The sequence below is a fragment of the Octopus sinensis genome, linkage group LG2, assembly GCF_006345805.1.
Source record: "Octopus sinensis linkage group LG2, ASM634580v1, whole genome shotgun sequence".
In the NCBI taxonomy this organism is placed as follows: domain Eukaryota; kingdom Metazoa; phylum Mollusca; class Cephalopoda; order Octopoda; family Octopodidae; genus Octopus; species Octopus sinensis.
This window is the reverse complement of record NC_042998.1, coordinates 172,372,908-172,395,318: the sequence shown is the minus strand read 5'-3', so window position 1 is coordinate 172,395,318 and position 22,411 is coordinate 172,372,908. Positions and strand designations below refer to the sequence as shown.

At 35.1% G+C, this 22,411-nt stretch overlaps 1 protein-coding gene across 9 annotated transcripts in view; it reads right to left on the bottom strand.

The window, feature by feature from the left end:
- The window catches only part of LOC115229173 (protein phosphatase 1 regulatory subunit 12A), a 216,354-nt gene that overhangs the window by 8,015 nt on the left and 185,928 nt on the right, over positions 1-22,411 (bottom strand). Inside the window, exon 23 of one of the 9 annotated variants that reach the window (XM_036500428.1) lies at positions 12,098-12,184. The exons of the other annotated variants lie outside the window; for them this stretch is intronic. Coding sequence (XP_036356321.1) covers positions 12,098-12,184 — 87 coding nt within the window. The remainder of the gene's footprint in view (positions 1-12,097; positions 12,185-22,411) is intronic. 9 annotated transcript variants of the gene reach the window in all.

Here is a 22,411-nt window from a genome sequence, read left to right as displayed (position 1 = left end):
TAACATATGCTTGAGGATTTAATTAAGAGACTAAAAATAATATTGTAGAAATAATTAAAAAATTTAAATGGAAGTGTTCTAAAATTTCATTTTATATTTTTTCTTTTGTTTTTCTTTTTAATCAACAATAAATGGCATTTAATGATGGGTTCGGCAGTTGTATTAAGGAATGTCTACAAGTTTCTGATGTGGATGATAGGTTGAAGAGATACTGTCATTAGGTTATAGTGAAGTTGAGAAGTTTGTTAGGCTAATAGAATAATAGAAATACTAGCATTAGATAGTATGTTGTTGCTTTGGTGACTGAACCCCACTACAGATGACACTGGATGAAAGAGATGTATTGTTAGGAGTTAAAAGCTAATATCACAACTAATGGGAAACATTCTGATTGTTACAGACTGAAGAAAATAGCGACAGAAACAACATCTAGTTAGTTAGTTAGTTAGTCAAGATGAATTTCTGTTTCAGCTATGAGAACATAAAGAGTTCAAGTAAGAACAAAACATTCATGAAAGAGAAAGAGAGAATATTGATGGGGGGGGGGGGGGATAAGATATAGACAGAAGAGAGAGTGGTAGCTGAGATAAAGAATGCAAGGGTATAGTAATTAAAATCAAAAATAGAAAAAGAAAATATGGTGCTTACATATGACCCAGTTTAAATAAACTGTAACCGTGTTGAATATATTTCATATTAATGATAGAGTTAAGTGAAGAGAATAAGAATAGGTTATTGTTGAAACAGACTGTATGATATAAAATTACTAATAAATGGCTTCAAGTGTTGTTGTTCGCTATTATTAATTAACAAAAATGAGAGAGAAGCTAAGAATAGAAATGAAGGATATAAAAACAAAAAATAAAGCCGTAATAATTTATTCAACAAAAGGAGAAACAAAATAGAAATAATGATAATTATTGTTTGCCAGCAAAATTGTTAATAAAATTAGTTATTCTTTTACTTTAAGTGAAGAATCTTTTCTTCCACTCCTTCATGGTTTTCAGCAATTGCATTGTGGACCATCCTAGAACAACTGCATTCAAGAGATAGTTAATTGTATTTACCCCAGCTCATGATAAATAATTATATTATTGGTTTCAATATTTTGGGACAAGACCAATAAGTTCGAGGGAGCGGGTAAATCGATTACAATGAGTGCAGTGCTTAACTGGTACAAAAGGATGAGAGGTAAAGCCAACCTCAGCAGAATTTTAACTCAGAATGTGAAGAAGGATGAAATGCCACTAAGCATATGGCTCAGCATGCAAGCAATTATGCCAGCTTGCCACTTTACTTATATCATTGACTTCAGGAATATGAAAACATATTCAACTAGGGTGGGATTTGAACTTAAACTGTGACGGGAGGCAACAAGAATGATTCAATTATATAACTTGTTAAACAAAGTAAGCTACAGAGAATTACTTACAGTAACAAAACATCTTAACATGGTTCATAAAGGTATGTAATAGCATTGGTCATTAATTAATGTCTTAATGCTCCACAGTTTGAAGCATTTTTCAATAAAATCTTCTTGTACATTTTCTAATCCATAGATTAATTTCAAATACTCATTTACTTCTATGCTGATAGTGATAACTTTCAGCAGTGATGACCCTTTTGTTTCATTGGGGCTAAAGTAAACTACACAGGTGCTGGTACCACAATAAAATGCACCAAATACACTCTTAAGTGGCTGCAAAACAAGTAGAGAAATACACTCAATAGAAATGGCTAACGAAGCAGAAACTTTTTTTTTTAATTTTCCAGATTTTAAGTCTTTCTGTTTTTGCTTTCATCCATGCATTTTGGGTATCGTTTTTGACATTTGGTCAGCTTCATTAGCCATTTCTATTGAGTGTATTTCTCTACTTGTTTTGCAATAGGTTCAAAATACACTCTAGTTCATTATAATTGAAGACATGACGACCATTAATTTGTTGGTGCCATAAAATACACCTAATACTCTGTAAAATGGTTGATGTTAGGAAGGGTACCCCCACCATGGAAACCAAGCCAAACTGAAACAAATAAGCAAGATCTAATCTGTCTGTATTAAAGACTTCAACTGTGACAATCCATATCCAACCCATGCCAACATGGAAAGCAGACACATGACAATGAAAATTATGTATATAATCCATTTATCAAGTATTATATGACACATAGAACAATACATCAAGCATTAGTTAGCTGTTTCTAACTATAAATATCAAAGAATTCAAATTTTGAAATGCAAGTGGTCTTTTTAGCTTTAGTGTATGGAATAACTGTTATAGACACACCCTTTTCCGGGGGAAAAATCTGGAAATAAAAAAAAAAGCTTCTGCTTAAGCAAGCTATGGAACTACTGAGTTGAAGAAAATAACTTTCATCTAAATAGATATGATAAAATACTAACACGGCACTATCTGTAGACCTTTGGAGATACTGCATTAACTTCAAACAATTTTAAGAAAAACTCAAGTGCTTCATTATTAAGTGACTAAACTTTAGGAATGTGAGATAATACAGAAAAAAATGTTTGCTTGAAGAGAACTTAACATATATAGCCATGTATTAAAAAAAAATGCACTCCATAAAAGGATATTATCAGTTCTAAACTACTGTTTGTCTAGATTCAAATACATCTTTTACCTGATTTAGCCTAACAACAGGTTGCAATTGCTGGATAGATAAATACCAAACCTTTAACTACTAAAATGTTTTGGTGGCATTATCTTCTATCTGACTCACCAAGCAGATAGAAGAAGTTGAAATTGAACAATAAACAAGGACTGGATCAGAATTTAATGAATAATTTGGTCCAACAAATTATACATACACTGTTTTTATACATAGGTGCAGGTATGGTTGTAAGGCAAGAAATTTGCTTCCCAGTAACATGGTTCTGGGTTCAATCTCACAATACACCTTCAATAAGTGCCTTCTACTATAGCTGTTTGTCAACTAAAGCCTTATGAGTGGCTTTGGTAGATGGAAACTGAAAGAAGCCCATTGTTTACATATGTGTATATATATGTGCACATGCGTTACCGTTTCCTTGCCTTGACAGTGCATGATGTTTTCTCAACAAGGAAAGAGATTTGCTTTGCACAAGTCATTTTGTGTTAGGAGTTGGTAAATTAAAATTAGGAATTAAGACATTTTCAAATGGAAATTGGAAATAGCTAACCCATACGATTTCATGTGCAATACAACTGTACTATATCTTATAAAGAAAATTAAATTTGAGGTAAAATAGTACATAAAAAAATGTCTAACTTTTCAAAAAAAAAAAAAAATTCTATAGAAATTTTTCTAATATTCCAACAAATTAAACAATTACCATTTCAGAACAGATATGAAATTAAATACTACCAACATTCTTTTAAATATTTTTGGCATACACATGAAATTTTAACATTGCTTACCTTGAAGTTAAAAAGAAAATATTTTAGTTGTTAGTTTAAAATACTAAGAGAACTGCTGTTAAGTATTTACTATAAAGACTACAACTACTACTGTTGCTTCAATGTTAGTTTTGTCAATATAAGATTTTCCCTATTGGAAATAATATAGCTTGGAGTTAATTTATCTCCACCAGTATTGCAAAATGTGATCATCTTGTAATAAAAATGATCCTTTCTACAATAGACATAAAGCCTAAAATTTTGGGGGAGGTGATCCCAGTACTCAGCTGGTATTTATTTTATTCATCTTGAACAGATGAGAGGCAAAAATCAACCTTGGAATTTGAAGTCAGAACACACAGCCAGAAGAACTGCCATTAAGCATTTTGTCCCATGTGCCAACAATTCTGCCAGCTCTTCACCTAGGAATATTTTAATCACTTCTCTTATATGATTTGGACATCTTAATTTGTTGCTAAACATATTTTGCCCCATGCACTAACAATCCTGCAAGCTCACAGCCTTTCATCAATAATAATGATGAATATTAAATAATAATGGTTTCAAATTTTGGCACAAGGCCAGCAATTTCAGTGAGAGGGCTTAAGTCAATTGCATCAACCCTGAAAGGATGAAAGGCAAAGTCAAACTTGACATCATTAGAACTCAGAACATGAAATTGAAAATGCCACCAAGCATTTTGCCCTGTGTACTAATGATTATGCCAACTTGCCATAATAATAATAATAAAAAGCATTCTAACTCTAGCACAAGACCAACAACTGGGGAGAGGAGGATGCTATTCTACCAGCTTACTACCTAAATAATATTGATGAACAGTAAAAATAATACTAATAATAATAATTGTTTGATATCTTGGCAGGGGAGGAAAGTTCTCAGTGAGTACCTATTTTATCAACTCCGAAAGGAGGGAAGGCAAAGACGAAATCAGTGAAATTTGAACTCAGAACATAATGAAAATATGTTCAAATGATTCTGCCATCTTCCCAGCATAATAATGACGATAATAATAAATAAGTAACTATGCACTAAAAGCTGTAGAGTTTAAATAACTTGAAACATGTTCAATTAATGTTTCACTTCATTTTAGATTAAATGAATGCACTAAATAATTTATACATCCAAATTAGACAAAGGAAGTGATTAAAATATGCAAAATAAAATTCTAAGTCAAAATGAAAGTTTCCACAAAATATTTTGAGTAAAGAAATGAAACATTAAATATAATACACATTTAAAGACAAAATACTAATCCGACAATGGTTAATAAGTTACCAACAGGCCAAGAACATAGCATGATGTACGATAGCTGGATGAACATAATCACAAGAAGCTGATAGATTAAATAATAACAGCATGGATCATTTTAGAAATGAAACAACAGCTAACAGCAGAAAATAAAGAAAAAAAAACAAAGCAAGCCTAAAAATAACAAGCACAGTCTTCTTTATCTTAATAGAGAATGTAACAGTGGTGAGTTCTAAATGAACTGAATCAGTGACCTAGTTTTGATGCCCAGATGGAACTAATTTAAACTATCAAAGGAAGATCCTGGCAAAAATGTATTCTCCTCTTGTAAAACTAACCAGCATCAAACTGTGTGTGTATGTGTGTGCGCACACACGCATCATGTAAGTGGGTGAACACTCCAGATACGTGTACCCTTAAAATACTTCTCAGGGAGATTCGGCAGGACACAGAATGTGACAAAGCTGCCCCTTTGAAATACAGTTACAACTCATTTTTGCCAGCTGAGTGAAGGTGCATTGCTTAGTGGTTAAGGTATTTGGTACACATTCTTAAGGTTGTGAGTTTGATTTCTGGTGGCATGTTGTGTCCTTGAGCAAGAACAGTTTATTTCCCAATGTTCCTGTCTATTCAACTGGCAAAAATGAGTAGTACCTGTATTTCAGAGAGTCAGTCTCATCAGACTGTGTCCTGCCAAATGTCCCAGAGAATGTGTATGTGTATCTGCGGAGTGCTCAGCCACTTGCATGTTAATTTCACAAGCAGGCTGTTTAATCGATCAGATCGATGTCATAACCTCGTCATCATAACCAGTGCCAGTATGTGAGTGTGTATGAAAGAAAGTGGGGAGAAACTAAATGGAGTTGTCTATTCTTTCCTGAATTCATTAGCCATTCCTACTTTGACAAGCATTATATAATTAGAGTTAAAATAGATTCCTGACAGCAGGAATATTCTGGTATTGGCTTCTTGGATAAACAGATATATTGCCATAAATATAGCTAATGAATTAGGAAACTAAATCTGGTACAGTGTTCGAAGATAAAATAGAGCAAGGTTTTACTACTTCAGAGTCAAGCTTTTACCTAAAACATATCCCAGTGTCAATTTCTAGATTTCACAGCTAAATTAAAGCATTTTAATGTGAGCCAACCTAAAGTTTCCTGAATGATTTGCTTCCATATGGATAAATATGAGTGCACTTTATGCATTTTACATTTTAAACAAGACTAATAAAAGTCAATCACAATATACACGTAAGCATAGCTAATATAAAAAAGAAGAAAAAATATCATTACACCTAACTTGCCTCAAACATGAAAATCATGCAACTATAGCCTTCAGGATTGTTTCAAATGTTAGACCTCACATTCACTGAAGATATCTCATGGTGGATGCACATCCATCACATGGTTAGAACTGCATCTCAAAGAATAGCCCTTCCTTTCAGAACCATAGAATACTTCAGCCTCCAACTAATTCGATCTCTGATTTTCAACTAAGCTCAGGAAAGCTCTCAATAGACTAGTACTCCTACATCTAAGATAGTGCTGCTAATACATACACACAAACAATCTAGACCACATCCAGAGAAGGATCAATCCACTAAGTGGCACAAAGTTTCCCCCACAGACATGCTCTTTTCTCTTTACCTTTTCAACTACAACTACTATTACAGCCTCTGTTTTTATGCCATTTTCACTTACACACTCCTAATTCCTTTGTCTCTCCTTCTCCTATTATCCATAGTCTCCCCAGCCATTAATCATCACCAGAGACCCTACACTAACCAAGAAGGTGGACCAACTGCAATTCTCTTAGCACATTTTTTTTATAGATATCAACTTGTAATAGTTTACGTGATACTTCAGCAGTATCAATTTTGTTGGTCTTGGAGAGCCTGTGAAGGCCATGTAACTCCAGACCTAACACAAAAACCATTTTTGACAAGATGATGCAAGTTAAAAAGAGCATTAGCTTGTAGTTTATCCACTACTCTAATACCTGACCATATCTGAATAAAAATAAGCAGAATTTTTACAGGTGTAGAGTGATTAAGTAACTGCTTCTCTGACCCCCGTCCCCAACCAATATTTTTTTTTTCTCCAATCACTAGTTTTCAGGAATTCAATTAACAGAACCACACCTCCACAATATAACTTGCCAAAATTTGCTAAGACTGAAAATGCATTGACTATAGAAGTGTCACCATGCTGAGTCATTGCCTTTAAAAGCCTATCTGAGTGTGTGTGTGTGAGGAATGAGTGGGTTGAGAAAGAGAGAAAGTACTTCATCAAACCTAGAAAGATGAACAGTAGATTTTACCAGGTGAAATTTGGAAGGTAAATAAATAAATACTACTAGGTATTTTGTCAAATATTAATAATTCTGCAGCCTACCATATATATATATACACACACACCACACACACATGAGAGAGAAAGAGAGATATCAAAATTTCCTAAGGTTGCCTTGTTGCTTTTCTGCATTAAGAACATATAGCTGAGGTGGTCAAGTCTAAAACAATTTTCAATCATCTGCAACTATAACTGCAAGAAGAAGAAATGTCATTAGTGTTAATGAACAGCTCTCTGAAAATGGGCAAAGAAGATAACTCCTCAAATGTTAACGGAACAAATATGAGATGGACATATGCATGGTGTACAGAGTGACTGATCATTGGCGACTATAGTGATAATTACAGAATGGAATGAATAAATAGCTTGAAAATAGACTCTGAAAGTGAATGTAACATCACAATCAATATGAAACAGTTCAATCCGGGTGTGATACGACTTGGAGTTGGTTACATAATTAAAATTTTCTAAATGGAACATATAGCTTAAAAGGCCTTTTTTCTCTCTCTCCACACACACACACACAAATACACACACATATATATATATATAACAATTCCAAAGTAAGTGGTGTGCTCTAAACCAACAAAATTACAGAGTGAAGTTCCTGAATCTGGATAAGTTTCGATGTTGTGGGAAAAGAGGATTCTGACATTTTGTCTGAGACAAAATGTCAAAGGCATCATTACCCTCTCCTACTCATTTGGTGTGGGGGGGGGATGGCAAAAACTCAACCAAAACTTACAAACTTTACTGTAAAGGCTACCACGCAGAGCTGCAATATAATGTAATAGTTAATACAGTTGTTAAAAACTAAGTTCTAACACATATGCTAGTTTGGATATAGAATTTCTGTTGGGCATACATTCAAAATAGTATTGAAAAAATATATATATATACATATTTTAAACAAAAGCTAGAAGAATGTGTAACAAACTTTTATCTGTTAACTGTATGAACAACTGGGAGAGCAGCCAGCTCAAACTATTAAAAATACAGCACAGATACACATTCACTATTTGTAACTTACATATGATTTTTTTGTGATACACTATTGTAAACTTCAATTTAAAGTGAGGGCAGTCAGTTGCATTAGAATTAAGAGGCATCTACTATTCTTTGGAAAAGGACAGTAAATTTGAACTTATGACCACATACACATAAAGACTGTGACCTCATTGCAAATACAATTTATATATTTTATTTTATTTCCATTTTTTATTAATAAAATTAAGGATATGCCTCAAATTATATTAAAATGGAGAAAAAAATTGAGTGGCTTACATAAATAATGTTGCAACCCAGTACAGGTAGCCAATTAGAATATCTTAAGTGGCAGTAGTTTAATGAATTCTAAATTATACACAGGAAAATCTTGTTTTTCTGGGTTTTTTAAAAATCTTTCCTTTAGTTAAAAAAAGTAACAGACTGTAAGATATGAATCCATGCCCCTGACTTTAATAATCTGCCCACGGAGTTCATTTTCCAGAAAAAAGAAAAAAACGAACGAGATTGCAAGATCTCAAACTCTTCCAGTTGACAGCATTTTATGGTGAAGATGATGCGCTCTGGTTGCATATGCTATGACACCATTTATAAACATAAGCCACTCTTTTGAATTGTAAGAACAGAGTTAGAGAATGTATCAAGGAGCCTTGCTATAGAAATATATGTCACTAAATGGCAAGGATCTAATCTGATGCTATGTTAGATTTAGCAAGAATTTAAACCACTTCCTCCACTTTTCTCTCCCATTACTCCCCCTCATCTATCATTCATTGACATTCATATTATCACCATCATGTAACTATCTAACATACACATACACTTCCTCATCCATTCTCATGTTCTACACCCTTTTGTGACTTGCATTCTTATTTTTTTCCATCATTCTCTTGTGTTTGTTATTCCCCATTTCTCTTCTTTCCATCCTTTTAGTCATGCTATTTCTATTCAATATTTTTACCAACAACCCTAATGTAGCTGCTTCTGGGATGTTTCTATCTAATTCCCTCATCATCAGCCAACATGTTACTATTTACACACCTCTCTCTCTCTCACTTATTACACTTCTGCTCTGACTCTCCTTGTTCTCACCTGCTTGCTTTCCATCACCCTTACCCTCTGCTGTCTCTCCTTCCTATCCCAGCAGACTCACTAGTTTTGTCAGGGATGAAACAACCTAAGGCAGAAAAAGACTCTCTAGTCTTGTCAGAAACAAAACAATCTCTCTAGTACCAGCTACATAGGATGTTCATTTAAGATTTCATCGTATACCAAAAGAAACTGTCGATGAGATGAGAGAAGTTTATGGTGATGATGTACCATCACATGATGTAATCAAGCACTGGCATTGCCAGTTCAAATGTGGTTGGACATCGGTGGAAACTGCTCCTATTCTTGGATGACGACACCATCCATAAAGTGGAAACCACCATTTCAGAGGGTCACCGCATAACTATTCAGCAACTAGCCCAAAAAGTGAAGATAAGTGAAGGGTCCATGGAAAAAATCATTCACGACCATTTGCACACACACAAGTTGTCTGCATGATGGATTCCCCAGATACTCACACCTTTTCAGAAGCAGGAACAAGTCAATTGCTCCCAGGCTCTTTTGGCAATGTGCCAAGAAAAGGACTTTTTCAGCAGACTTACACAGGATGAAATATGGCTCCATCACTATGATCCTGACACTAAAGTCTAGTCAAAGCAATGGAAGGATGATAACTCACCACCTCCAAAGAAGGCTCATGTCCAGACCTCAACAGGCAAGGTGATGCTCAGTCTTTTGGGACCAGCGTAGAGTAGTGATGATGGATTTTCTGGCAAAGGGCACCACAATTATTATGCCTCTCTGCTGCAGAAATTGCAGGAGGCTATCAAAGCAGAGAGGTGTGGCATACTGACCAAAGGAGTCCACCTCCTCCAAGACAACACTTCAGTCCACAATGCACATGTTGCCCAGATGAAAGCACACTCCTGCAGCTATGAAATCCTTCCTCATTCCCATTACTCTCCCAACCTCACATCATCTGACATCCACCTCTTTCCAACCATGAAGTCTTTTTTTGAAGGGGAGGCACTTTTTGGATGATGATGAACTTCTTTCTGAGGTAAAGTCTTGGTTCTAGAAACAACCTACCAATGTCTATAGATGAGGTTTTCACAGTTGCATAAAGCAATGGGAGAAGTGTGTCACTTTTGGTAGTGGCTATGTAGGAGAAATTTTAAATGAACACCCCCTCATACATGATTAAATGCACCCAGTGCACCTTGTGAAGTAATTGGTGATAGGATGAGCATCCAACCACAGACCATAACAAAATGGAATAGAGAAGCAACACACTTACTGATCAGTTCAGGTGGGCAGTAACTGAATACCAGAAGGGAAAAGCCAACGTAAAATGATGACAAAAATGCCATGGTTAAGAACAAATGACAATAAGGATGACTGCACAACTCTTACATTGTAGCTTTCTTTTATAGAATGAAGTGAATACAAAAAAAAAAAAAGCAAAATATAAGCTTACAATCCATTAGATGGAAACCAGAACATTATTTATTTGACATTTCTAACAGCTACAATAAAAATTATTAAATGAAATTGTTTTTGTGACACCACATGAAATATGACTAAAAGAGATGCCTGTAGAAATAATGGGGAAATGTTGGAAGTTTGCATGGCACACAGAAAAGGTGCATATTTAATTACAACAACTGTTTCTACTTTGGGCACAAGGCTGGGAATTTTGTAGTGAGGGGTTAAGCAATTAAATCACCTTTGATATTTGACTGGAGGGATGAAAGAAAAAGTTGACTTCGATGGGATTTGAACTAAGAATGTAAAGAGATCCACAGGATATTTTATCCAAAACAATCTACCACCCTAATACCAAATTTAAGCACAACTTTAAAACTCACTAGACAAGAAAGAGAGACAACACAGGAAAAAGAAGACTCTAGTCTTGTCAAGAATGAAAAACTGCAAGAAAGCAGATTTTGTCTGATGTTGTAATAATTCTGCCAATTTATCACCCTTTATAATAATGGTAAAAGGCACAACACTTGATATCTTGAGAGAAGGGCTAGTTGATTAAAATCAATCTCAGGACTTCCTTGGTACTTTATTGACCCCAAAGGAACAAAACGTTAAAGAGCAAGGACAAATATAGCAACAAATTTGTTCTATTGATCCTGCTAGCATGACGCTCAATAATAATAATGATAAAAAAAAACAATAATAAAGATAAATGAAAGACAAGGTCACTTGCATATTTGAAGCACCTCAAACTTCTTTTGAAGTCATAAAGTCAAAACTCAATGAAAGAAATCTTGTGATTGCCATCAACATATGGGCTGTTGCTATAGTCTGCCCTAGTGCATCCATTCTAAAATGGACACGAGCAAGGATTGACCAACTTAATCACACTACCTGAAAGATGATGACAATGCCAAATGTACACAGGCTCTATGTGAAAAGGGTCGAGAGTGGACATGATTTCTGTTCATATGTATACAGCATGGGAAATATATTTTGATATATGCAAACAGTAATTCAAAGTGAATCCTCTGACTTTATAATTATGATCAAGAATATGTAATATCAAAATTGCTTCATTAGAAAATAATTATAACTCTTGTTGAACTCTATTCCCTTTATTCCCAATAGTAAGGGAAGACTTCATAGCATGTCTAGTGGATTATGCTGCAGTATGTTATAAATATATCTGGAAATCAATATGATGATGAGGATGGTGATGACAATGGCAGTGATGGTGATTTTGTGTTGGTGCCAATGCACCTGAGTGTTGTAAATAGAAAAGAGACACAGAGCAATTTGTGAATCACGGAAGCTGTTAAGTATTGCTGGAACATTCTAAAAGAATATCGTTAAGGTCCAGAGAGGTAAACCAAACAAGGAACACTAAGCGTGAGTCAAAGTACCATGCTGGTTGTCAGTTGTACTAGAGACTGAAACTTGAGAGATCCATTTAATAATAACTGGTTATCATGCTGGGTTTCACAATCAATTGGAAAGGTTGTTTGATGTTATCTCGAGATACACTGAATTTACCTATCTGGAGAGTTTGGAGATGACCCGAGCCAGAGCTCGATTTTCTTCCTTAACTTTTGCGTTCTCCGCTTTTAACTTTTCATGTTGCTGGAAAGAATAAACAAGCTGTAACAGGGGAAAGCAAAACAAACAGGAGAGGAGAAAACAATTATACATAAAGCAAGGATAAACAAAAAAGAAAAACCAGGCTCCAAACAGGGGAGTGTGATCTACTAACTAAAACTTTAATGCATGAAAGTTGAAGCACTTCAGAAGGAAAAGTAATATAACCGTTATTACAAAATATAAATAGCGAACCAGGCTAGTTGCCTAAAGCTGTGTGTGCGCATACATATTTATATATATAATGTAATATGTATATGCATTCCCTCACATTCTATACTATGTGTGCTTATTTATTTTGGTAGTTTTGACTTTAAGAGTCCCTCCTAGCATGTGGCATTTATGTATAGTAATGCCCTCTATATAATATAAATATATTTAAGAGAAAAATTGATGTTTTTTTTTTCTTATGAGGTTTTCCACGCTAACTACTTGATAAATTCTTATAAAGGTTTTATCCTATTTTTAAATTATATATATATATATATATATATATTTATAAAGTGTAAACAAAATTTTTGATGTCAAAAAAGGTTTACTGAAAAACTTTAGCAATGGAATTGATGGTTTTTTTTGTTCATTCTTGTCTGTCACAAGTGTGGGCTAATCTCCTTAATCTACCCAGCACCTAAAACTATCCTTTTCCTGTTAGGTATTTGACTTCAGGGATATCAACACTTATGCTAGTATGATAAAAGGTAGATGGATGTCAGAATAAGAGCTAGACCATGAGACATTAGATAATCTGGAGAAGAGAAGTATAGAAGATGGGAAGTCTCACTGTTAGACCTAAGTACAAAGAAGTCCTAAGCTAAATATGTCAAAAATAGACAAACTTGCAGCAGAGAGGAGACCTAGAAGTTTCCAGACAACATGATGGAAAGTACAGTAAAGGTATACAGCTAACATACAAGCCTGTAGATATTAAAAGAGAGAGGGGGAACTATATCTGATATCTATAAGAGAAACTAGATGTCAGATATGTGTAGCACAGAGGGAAACTGAAAGTAAGGGGTTTGACAGTATTCTAGCATGAGAGAGTTAGAAGTCTAGAGAACTCCAAGCAGTGGCAGTATGAATCAAGATATCACAGAAGTGTCTTTGAATGTCAGTGGTGCAGTTACCCTTACAGATGCTGCTGAATGTGGAGAATGCATGGAGAAAGAAGAAATATTCCAAGAAGACCTAACAGAGGGATCATCTATAGAAGTTGACTAAAGAAGGTAGAGGGGCCACCAGAGATAGTTTGAGCTACAGAAAATATTCAGTGAAGTAGGGTTGCACAGTTAATTAGTACACCATAGTGTTATACACAGTGACTGGCATAGCAGTTTCATCATCAACTGCTTCAAAGGCAAAGAAAATTTTCTAGAAAGGAGCAACTGCAGAAATATCAACTGATGGACTATGAAAAGTCACTGATAAAGCCTTCTTTCTAGTAAGACAGCTGCAAGAGAAACTTAGCAAAGAGCAAGTAACTATACCTAACATTCATGGATCTAAAAGGTTTGACAGGGTACAACACTTTGTGGTATAGAAGTTTTCAAAAAGCTACAAGCAGATGAATAACTTGTGAAAGCCATACAACCCATATAAAGAGAAGCTTTCAGCAAAAGGAAAGCAATAATTACAATTAATGATTTTAATGAACACGTGAAAGTCCATCAGAGATTGGTTTTCAGCCACCTACTCTGTTATAATTCTACAGGTCATAACAATGGAGTTTAAAAGAGCAGCTGTCTGTGGAAATGATGTATGTCAAAGATAAATTCTTTCAAATATTCAAAAGGCTCCACTGAAGTATTTTCACACCTAAGCAGTGAAATAAGAAATAGAGGTGAGTACTTCAAGATCATAGCAGCTAGGATTAAAATAGTGGCGAAGTTTATGAAACAAAAGAGTGATTCAATCCATGAGTAAAGAGGGAAATTTAATGTACGATACATGTATGCAAGATATGATGGTGTCAAATGCTAACAAAATGGGTAATGAGCATTGAGGATGGAAAAAACGAGGCAATTGTGCTCCACTGGATGTATAATATTAGTAAATATGAACAGAATTCAAATGAGTTGAGACAAAAATTCCATCAAAAGAAGAATCAGATGAAGCCTCAAAAGAGGAGACTGCAACTGTACTGTCTGTATGAAAAATGACAGTTGAGTAAAAAGGTTCGGAGCTATATAAGTAGTAGGGACCTGTAGAAGAAGGCCAAATTTGATTGGGGAAGAAATGGCTGATCTCAGAATAATAAACTTCACTAAGGAGTGATGAGTAATGGCAACTAATGGTAAGATATTATGTGGGAGAGGCCCTGTCCCATGAATTTACATATAGAAAAACAAACATGTAAATTATGAGATAGAAGAGCAGGGAGCATTAGTAGGAAAGATAATAGCATGTCTGGACATATTTCTGCTGACTCTCTGTTTCCTGCAGTTAAAAGTTACTTTTATGGATTATACCCCAAATACGGACTTTTGCTTTCTTTTTTTTTAACTCATTTTTGGCAGATTTCGGCTCTATTCTCCTTCAACCAACTAAAATTTTCATGTAGAGAAAACAGAAATAAATATAAACAGAAACTTTTATGATTTTTAAAAGTATAACTTGACTACATTAAACAACAAATAACAAAGGATTTCTATTGTAAATTTTTTAAAAAATAAAAATCAAGAATTTTGCAGGTGTTCTAATTTATCTTTATCAGAAGCAGCCATATTATATGTATTTAGAATAGAGAGAGAGAGTGTGTGTGTGTGTGTGTGTGTGTGTGTGTGTGTGTGTGTGTGTGTGTGTGTGTGTGTGTGTGTGTGTGTGTGTGTGTGTGTGTGTGTGTGTGTGCGTGCATGTGATTCTAGCAGTAGGAGTCATATGCTTTAACTTTAAATTGCATGGCTAAAGAAAGATAAACTTGTAATCCATGAAAACTTTTAGCTTCAGCCCAATTGTATCAAGTGACAGAATTAAATTACTTAGGCACTACTTGTGATGGTATCGAATACTTTTCCACCTATTTGATACCATAACAGAAAAATATATTCAATGTAAACCCCCAATAAATTTAAAATCATTAATGCTCCAGTCACTGCCCCCAGCCCTTCAAGCCATCAATAAAGTATATAATAGTGAAGACAAGGCATATATAAGTAATTACTAAAATTGCAAGTATGTTCATCTATAAAATATGCATTCAATTTAATCCACTTCATTGGTGTATAAATAAGTCAACTTTTATTTGTACAAATGATGTTTCAATCAGCAGCAGCTCTTGATCAGTGAACATTATAAAACTAATAACTTTACTGATTTGAGCAAGAAGATATTTAAAAGATACTAGCAGTTTGTCAAGAATTTTTATGTGGACACACTGGTTGGGGAGTCAAAATTCAGTGTAATAAACCAGTCTCTAAATTGTTTTAATGGATTTAGAACATTATGCTAGAAGACATAATATAGTGCTTTTCGGATTATTTTATCCAAATTCTGACAAGCTACTGCTTCAAATATAATTATTAGATACAGTTTATCACACCAATAGACTACATAAAAGAGATAAATTATCTTAAATATACCAATAACAAATCATTGATATTTGAAAAGTTCAGATGCACTGTTGGTATACAAGAAAGTTAATAATGGAAATTATAGAGAATATTCATAGAAGTCAAATAACCACAGGCTAATTGAGGTCAAAAGTTGCTTGAATAAGAAACTTTGCAATTACTTAAAGAGTTTCATTTATCATCATCATCATCATCATCATCATTTAGCGTCCGTTTTCCATGCTAGCATGGGTTGGACGGTTCAACTGGGGTCTGGGGAGCCCGAAGGCTGCACCAGGCCAGTCAGATCTGGCAGTGTTTCTACAGCTGGATGCCTTCCTAACGCCAACCACTCCGAGAGTGTAGTGGGTGATTTTATGTGCCACCGACACAGGTGCCAGACGAGGCTGGCGAACGGCCACGCTCGGATGGTGTTTTTATGTGCCACCGACACAGGTGCCAGACGAGGCTGGCAGACGGCCACGCTCGGATGGTGTTTTTATGTGCCACCGACACAGGTGCCAGATGAGGCTGGCAGGTGCCAGACGAGGCTGGCAGACGGCCACGCTCGGATGGTGTTTTTATGTGCCACCGACACAGGTGCCAGATGAGGCTGGCGGACGGCCACGATCGGATGGTGTTTGTTACGTCCCCAAAGCACAGAGGCCAGTCTATGCGGTACTGGCTACGGCCACGTTCGGATGATTTTCTTGTGTGCCACCGGCACTGGTACCACAAAGATACAAATTCCATTTATGCTCATCTATTTTGATTTGTTTTGATTTGATTTGATTTTCACTTGCCTCAACAGGTCTTCACAAGTGTCACTTGCCTCAACAGGTCTTCACAAGTGTCACAAGAAGGAAGGTATGCACAGGTGGACTGTCTACGTCGCCGGGTCTTCGGATGGTGTCTTTATGTGCCACCGACACAGGTGCCAGATGTGGCTGGCGAACGGCCACGATCGGATGGTTTTCTTGTGTGCCACCGGTACTGGAACCACAAAGATACAAATTCCATTGATGTTCATCTATTTTGATTTGGTTTGATTTTCACTTGCCTCAACAGGTCTTCACAAGTGTCACGCGTGTCACACACTTGCCTCAACAGGTCTCCACAAGTGTCACACACTTGCCTCTGCCTCAACAGGTCTTCACAAGTGTCACACACTTGCCTCTGCCTCAACAGGTCTTCACAAGTGTCATAAGAGGGAAGGTATGCACAGGTGGACTGACTACGTCGCCGGGTCTTTGGATGGTGTTTTTATGTGCCACCGACACAGGTGCCAGGTGAGGCTGGCGAACGGCCACGATCAGATGGTGTTTGTTGTGCCCACAGCACGGAGGCCAGTCGATGCGGTACCAGCTACGGCCACTTCGGATGGTTTTCTTGTGTGCCACCGGTACTGGAACCACAAAGATACAAATTCCATTGATATTCATCTATTTTGATTTGGTTTGATTTTCACTTGCCTCAACAGGTCTTCACAAGTGTCACACACTTGCCTCAACAGGTCTTCACAAGTGTCATAAGAGGGAAGGTATGCACAGGTGGACTGACTACGTCGCCGGGTCTTCGGATGGTGTCTTTATGTGCCACCGGCACAGGTGCCAGATGAGGCTGGCGAACGGCCACGATCGGATGGTGTTTGTTGTGCCCACAGCACGGAGGCCAGTCGATGTTAAAATAAATTATTTGTAATATTTGTAATCTTAGTTAAAATAAATTCTAATTGCCAGAAAAATATTGAGGATTGAATTCAATAAGTCAAAATTTGTTGTATACATTGATTAAGAAGGGAGCCAGTTAATTGTTTATCTTTGGATTAAAATCACACTGTGCACTCAGAAGCTAAAAGACCATAGAATAGTTATATTTACTTTGAAAATTTACACTGCATTAGCTTCATAGTTGAGTAATGAAATTAGAAATCAGAGTGGCTTATCTTCAGGCTTCGGTGGCAAGGTTATCAGAGAGCTACCATGCAAACATCGTGCTAATTATATGGAGCAATTAAAATCAAATTGTATGAAAGTAGTCAGGAATATTATTATAACGGAAAACTATAGGGTTCACTCCAGACCAAAAAAAAGTTTTGGCTACTCATGCAAGGGAAAGAAATGTCCAGAACTCTGTTAATTTTAACAGAAGTTTTGATAGTCAAGATAAAAAAGACATTCCTACAATTGAGATAAACAAAAAAGAAATGGGGGAAAAAAACAATTTGTTTTAATTTTTATTTTAGATGAGAAATAGTTTTAATATTAAAAAAATAATTCCATTTCCTTTTCCTGACTCAGGAAAATTTTTGGAAATATTTAGTACAACTGTTAATAAATCACAAGGAAAAAAAAAAAAAAAAAAAAAAAAAACACATCCCAGTCCGGGTGAAATATTGAAATTTCCCTTTTTCAGTTGCGATGCTGGGTAAAAATAACCATACAAAATTTGTGAAAAACTTCAAAACAAAAAATAAGATCATTTTAACAAATATTTGTAGTTTATTATTAAGGAAAAAAACAGAAAGCATTAAACAAATTATACCAAAGATTAATCCCTTACTAATTGAAAGTAGATATAAAACAAAGAATGAAGATAGAGAGACAACAAATACAACTTGATCTAATGTAGAGGATGAAGATGTAAAGCAATTGGAATAATGATGAGGATAAATAAAACATATGATGGATATCATATTGAGATACAAGGATGTTATAAGCAGTATGAAATTTGGTGGAAAGATATATTAGGATATATATGCCACAGTTTTTTTATTCATGCTAACTAGTGGACACTTACATAGTAAATGACCAACTGATACTAACTAATAGTTTTAGTTAAATACTTGTATCTGTACAGAAAAAATAAAATAGGATAAAAATAATCACAATGAGGAACAATTTGCATTGAATATTGTCATCAAAGACGAAAGAAACTGGTCACTTTAGAAATTGCACAAAAGAATTTAGTAAGATTTACAGAAAAGATTATAATATACAATATTAAGTGAATTTGTAACTGATCTACATATTCATGGCTCTGGGATTGAAATTCCCTGTGCACCGGTGTACCCTGTAAGTTTCATATTCAGTTTTGGATGCTGGTAGCACAGGGCCTGGAATTTTTCAGCATTAAACTGCATATTATCATCCTCAGCCCATCTGTAAATTGAGTCCAACTCCTGCTGCAGGTGTGCAACATCGCTGGGGTTCTGTATTTTCTGCGAGACTTTCGTATCATCTGCATAGCTTGCCAGAGTTGCTATCCGGGCATTTGAGAGCATATCTGAGAGGGCCACTATAAAAAGCAGTGGTCCCAAGACAGTGCCCTACGGAACACCACTCACTATTTGTGTGTTCATAGAGGTGGCTCCATTAGCCTATTTTCAGGAAGTCATGTAACCACTCTGCAGGTTTTCCAGCTATGCCAAGGTCATGCAGATTGTGGCATATCATACCATGATCCACTTTGTCAAAAGCTTTTGCAAAATCAAGGTATATTACGTCCACATTTGTCATAATGTTGTAAGTATTATATGTGTATTCATGAATATGGATGTATGTGTATGTTCCAGTATATATGTATATGATTGTTCCAGTATATATGTATATGCCTGTACGTATGTTCAATTGTGCCTATTTATGTATTGATGTACATGTATAGGTGTATACATTTTGCTTATGTATATACATGTGTATGTATATATAGATATATATCTATATGTATATATTAAATTGTACATGTATCCTGTTTCATTTATATATTTATATTTTGAAAGTACCTTATAATCTCTGACAAGGCCCATGGATATATATATAAGTGCCCCATTTTTAACTGCCAACAACCTCAATATAATTGACAAGTATAGGCACAGAAAATTACTTTTTTCCATAAGCTGAAACAGCTGTAAGTGATTTTAATGATTCTAACAATTTAATGTTAATGTTTTTTTAATAACTATTTGTATTCTTATCTTAAATGTATTGAATTTTATACTGTATATATGTATGTTATTATGGTTGTAGTTTTGTTAATCAAATAAGACAACATGCTAATATCCTAAAGCTGATAAACCAACTAATGTGTTTCTCCATTTTCTTATTTGTAATATAAATCAATGGTAAAATATTTCTTTACCTTCACCCATTTAATACAATGAGTTCATTGCATTGCAATTAAAAACACTTGTGTATTAATAATTTGGGTAGTATACCAACAGTATATTGGACAAGTATTATCCCTTAGAGGGTTGGATCCACAACCCCTAACTTATTTAGTGGTTATATATATATATATATATATATATATATATATACACACACACACACACATACATAATATATATCTCGTCATCCCATAAGTTCTGTCCGAATTTTGAATACAGAAAACAAGTGATCAAATGATATTTGATTAAAATTTAATCATCAATGTACTTTCCCTGATTATCTATGACTTCTGTCCATCTATTTACAAGCTTTTTAATCCCTTCAATGTAAAACACTTTTGGTTTCAAAGTGAAGAACTCTGAAATGTATCAAGCTCCTCCTGGCTTGCGAAAGTTGTCCCCCAAATGATTCTGTAAACTACAAAATAAATAGTAGTCTGAAGGAGCAAGGTCAAGAGAAAAAAGTGGCAGAGGAATTTTTTTCCCAACCAAGCTCTTTAAATCGTCTGTGATGTGATCTTTGCAGTGTGGGGCCGCGCATTGTTCTGGTGAAACATCACTCCTTTTCGATTCACTAAAGCGGATTTTTTTTTACTTTAAAGCTTGGTTCAAACACTCTAAATGCTGACATATATATAAAATAGTTTGAATTGCAGAAAATGACTAAGCATTTTTCTGACATTTCATTCCATCTGACGCTATCTAGCCGATTTGCTTGTTTGTTTTTTAAATGTTAACTAATACATGCTGGTAAACACACCTTAACAGACATATTCATATAAATTGTTAATGCTAAAAACTGAAATAAACTTTGGAATCGAGTTGTCAATTTAGTATTTAATTTATCATGGTATTATTATTTTTTAAAGATATTTCTAGCAAAACTAGTTAAAAGCTTTTTCTTTCTTACACTAAAATAAAAATATCACAAATCTTTCTGCTAAAGCTATAGTCAATATTTTACTCTTTTTACTTGCTTCAGTTATGTGACTGTGGCCATGCTGGAGCACCGACTCCAGGACTTATCCTTTGTAAGCCTTGTACTTATTCTATCAGTCTCTTTTGCCAAACCAGTAAGTTACAGGGACATAAGCACACCAGGATCGGTCGTCAAGTGATATTGGGGAGACAAACACAGACACACAAATACATATACACACACACACATATATATATATATACGATGGGCTTCTTTCAGTTTCCATCTACCAAATCCACTCACGGCTTTGGTTGGTTTAAGGCTATAGCAGAAGACAGTTGCCTAAGGTGTCACGCAGTGGGACTGAACCCGGAACCATTTGGTTCATAAGCAGGCTACTTATCACACAGCCACTCCTACGCCTAATTTTTATTAAATTTATGTGGTCACATCATAAGCCTCAGCCTTTTATGTCATTTGTATTTCTCTTAATCTCATAGAAATTCCTCTCACATACCCCACTATTTATACTTTGCAACAGAGTCCTTTAACTGGAGAAGGAGCAGATCACCTTGACTTACTGTAGTATGTTATAGACACCTCTATCTCTCCCATTCTAGACAAAAGGCTTTTCTATCAATCTTAGAGAAAAACCACTCTGAATTAGAAACTAATTTAGAGTAAAGAGAACTTTTAATCCTGCATGACAGCCTCACTTATGTTAGCAGCACTATAAATAAAGCCAGTTGCTTCTGTAGGTGGTTGTCAAAAGCAAGAATATTTGGTTGAAAAAACCCATACTCAACAGTACAGTATACTGTTTGTTAACACAAACTGGAGTCTCTATGTAGTTACTTGACCTACTAACAATAGCAGGTAAATTTCCCTCAAACCTCATCCTACACTCTTTAAAACACAAAAGAAAAGAAAAGGTAACATTGACTATTGTAGTCCTAGAAACACTGTTTGAGAACAAGATATGATGGGGTCACAGTTGTAACACCACTGAATAGAAATCTGCTGGATCAAGGAAAACATGAAGAGACACAACAAGAATAAAAATAAAATTGGTCTAGTTAGGTTCTTGATTTCAGGCCTGTCTTTATTGATGCAATAAATGAGGAATCTAGTAAGATATTTGAAATGCTAAAATATAGAGAGACATATGGGTTGTGCATATGAAGTGAAATGTAAAGTCTTCAAGATGAGGAGTTTATTTTATGTTATATCTTTCCACATATTTTAGCATTCTTTTTATTTGTTAAATCATCCAAATAAGAGGAATTCAATAAAAAGGAACAACAGACAGTGATTTGGTCTGATCTACTCCATGTCAACTCCAAGCCCATTGACAAATTTTTTGCACGTTCCATTAAAAAAAAAAGAGAGAGACAAAGGCAATTGGTGATAAATTAATACAGCAAGCTTGTCCAACCTGTGCCATTTATAATATGAATTTCTATGAGGACTTGTATACAGCAACAAGAGAACACAATATACTGAAAAGATAAAGTGAGGATTGAACCTGCAACTCAAAATTAAAGTTGAGGTCTAAATCATATAGGCCCTTTTACAAATTTTCT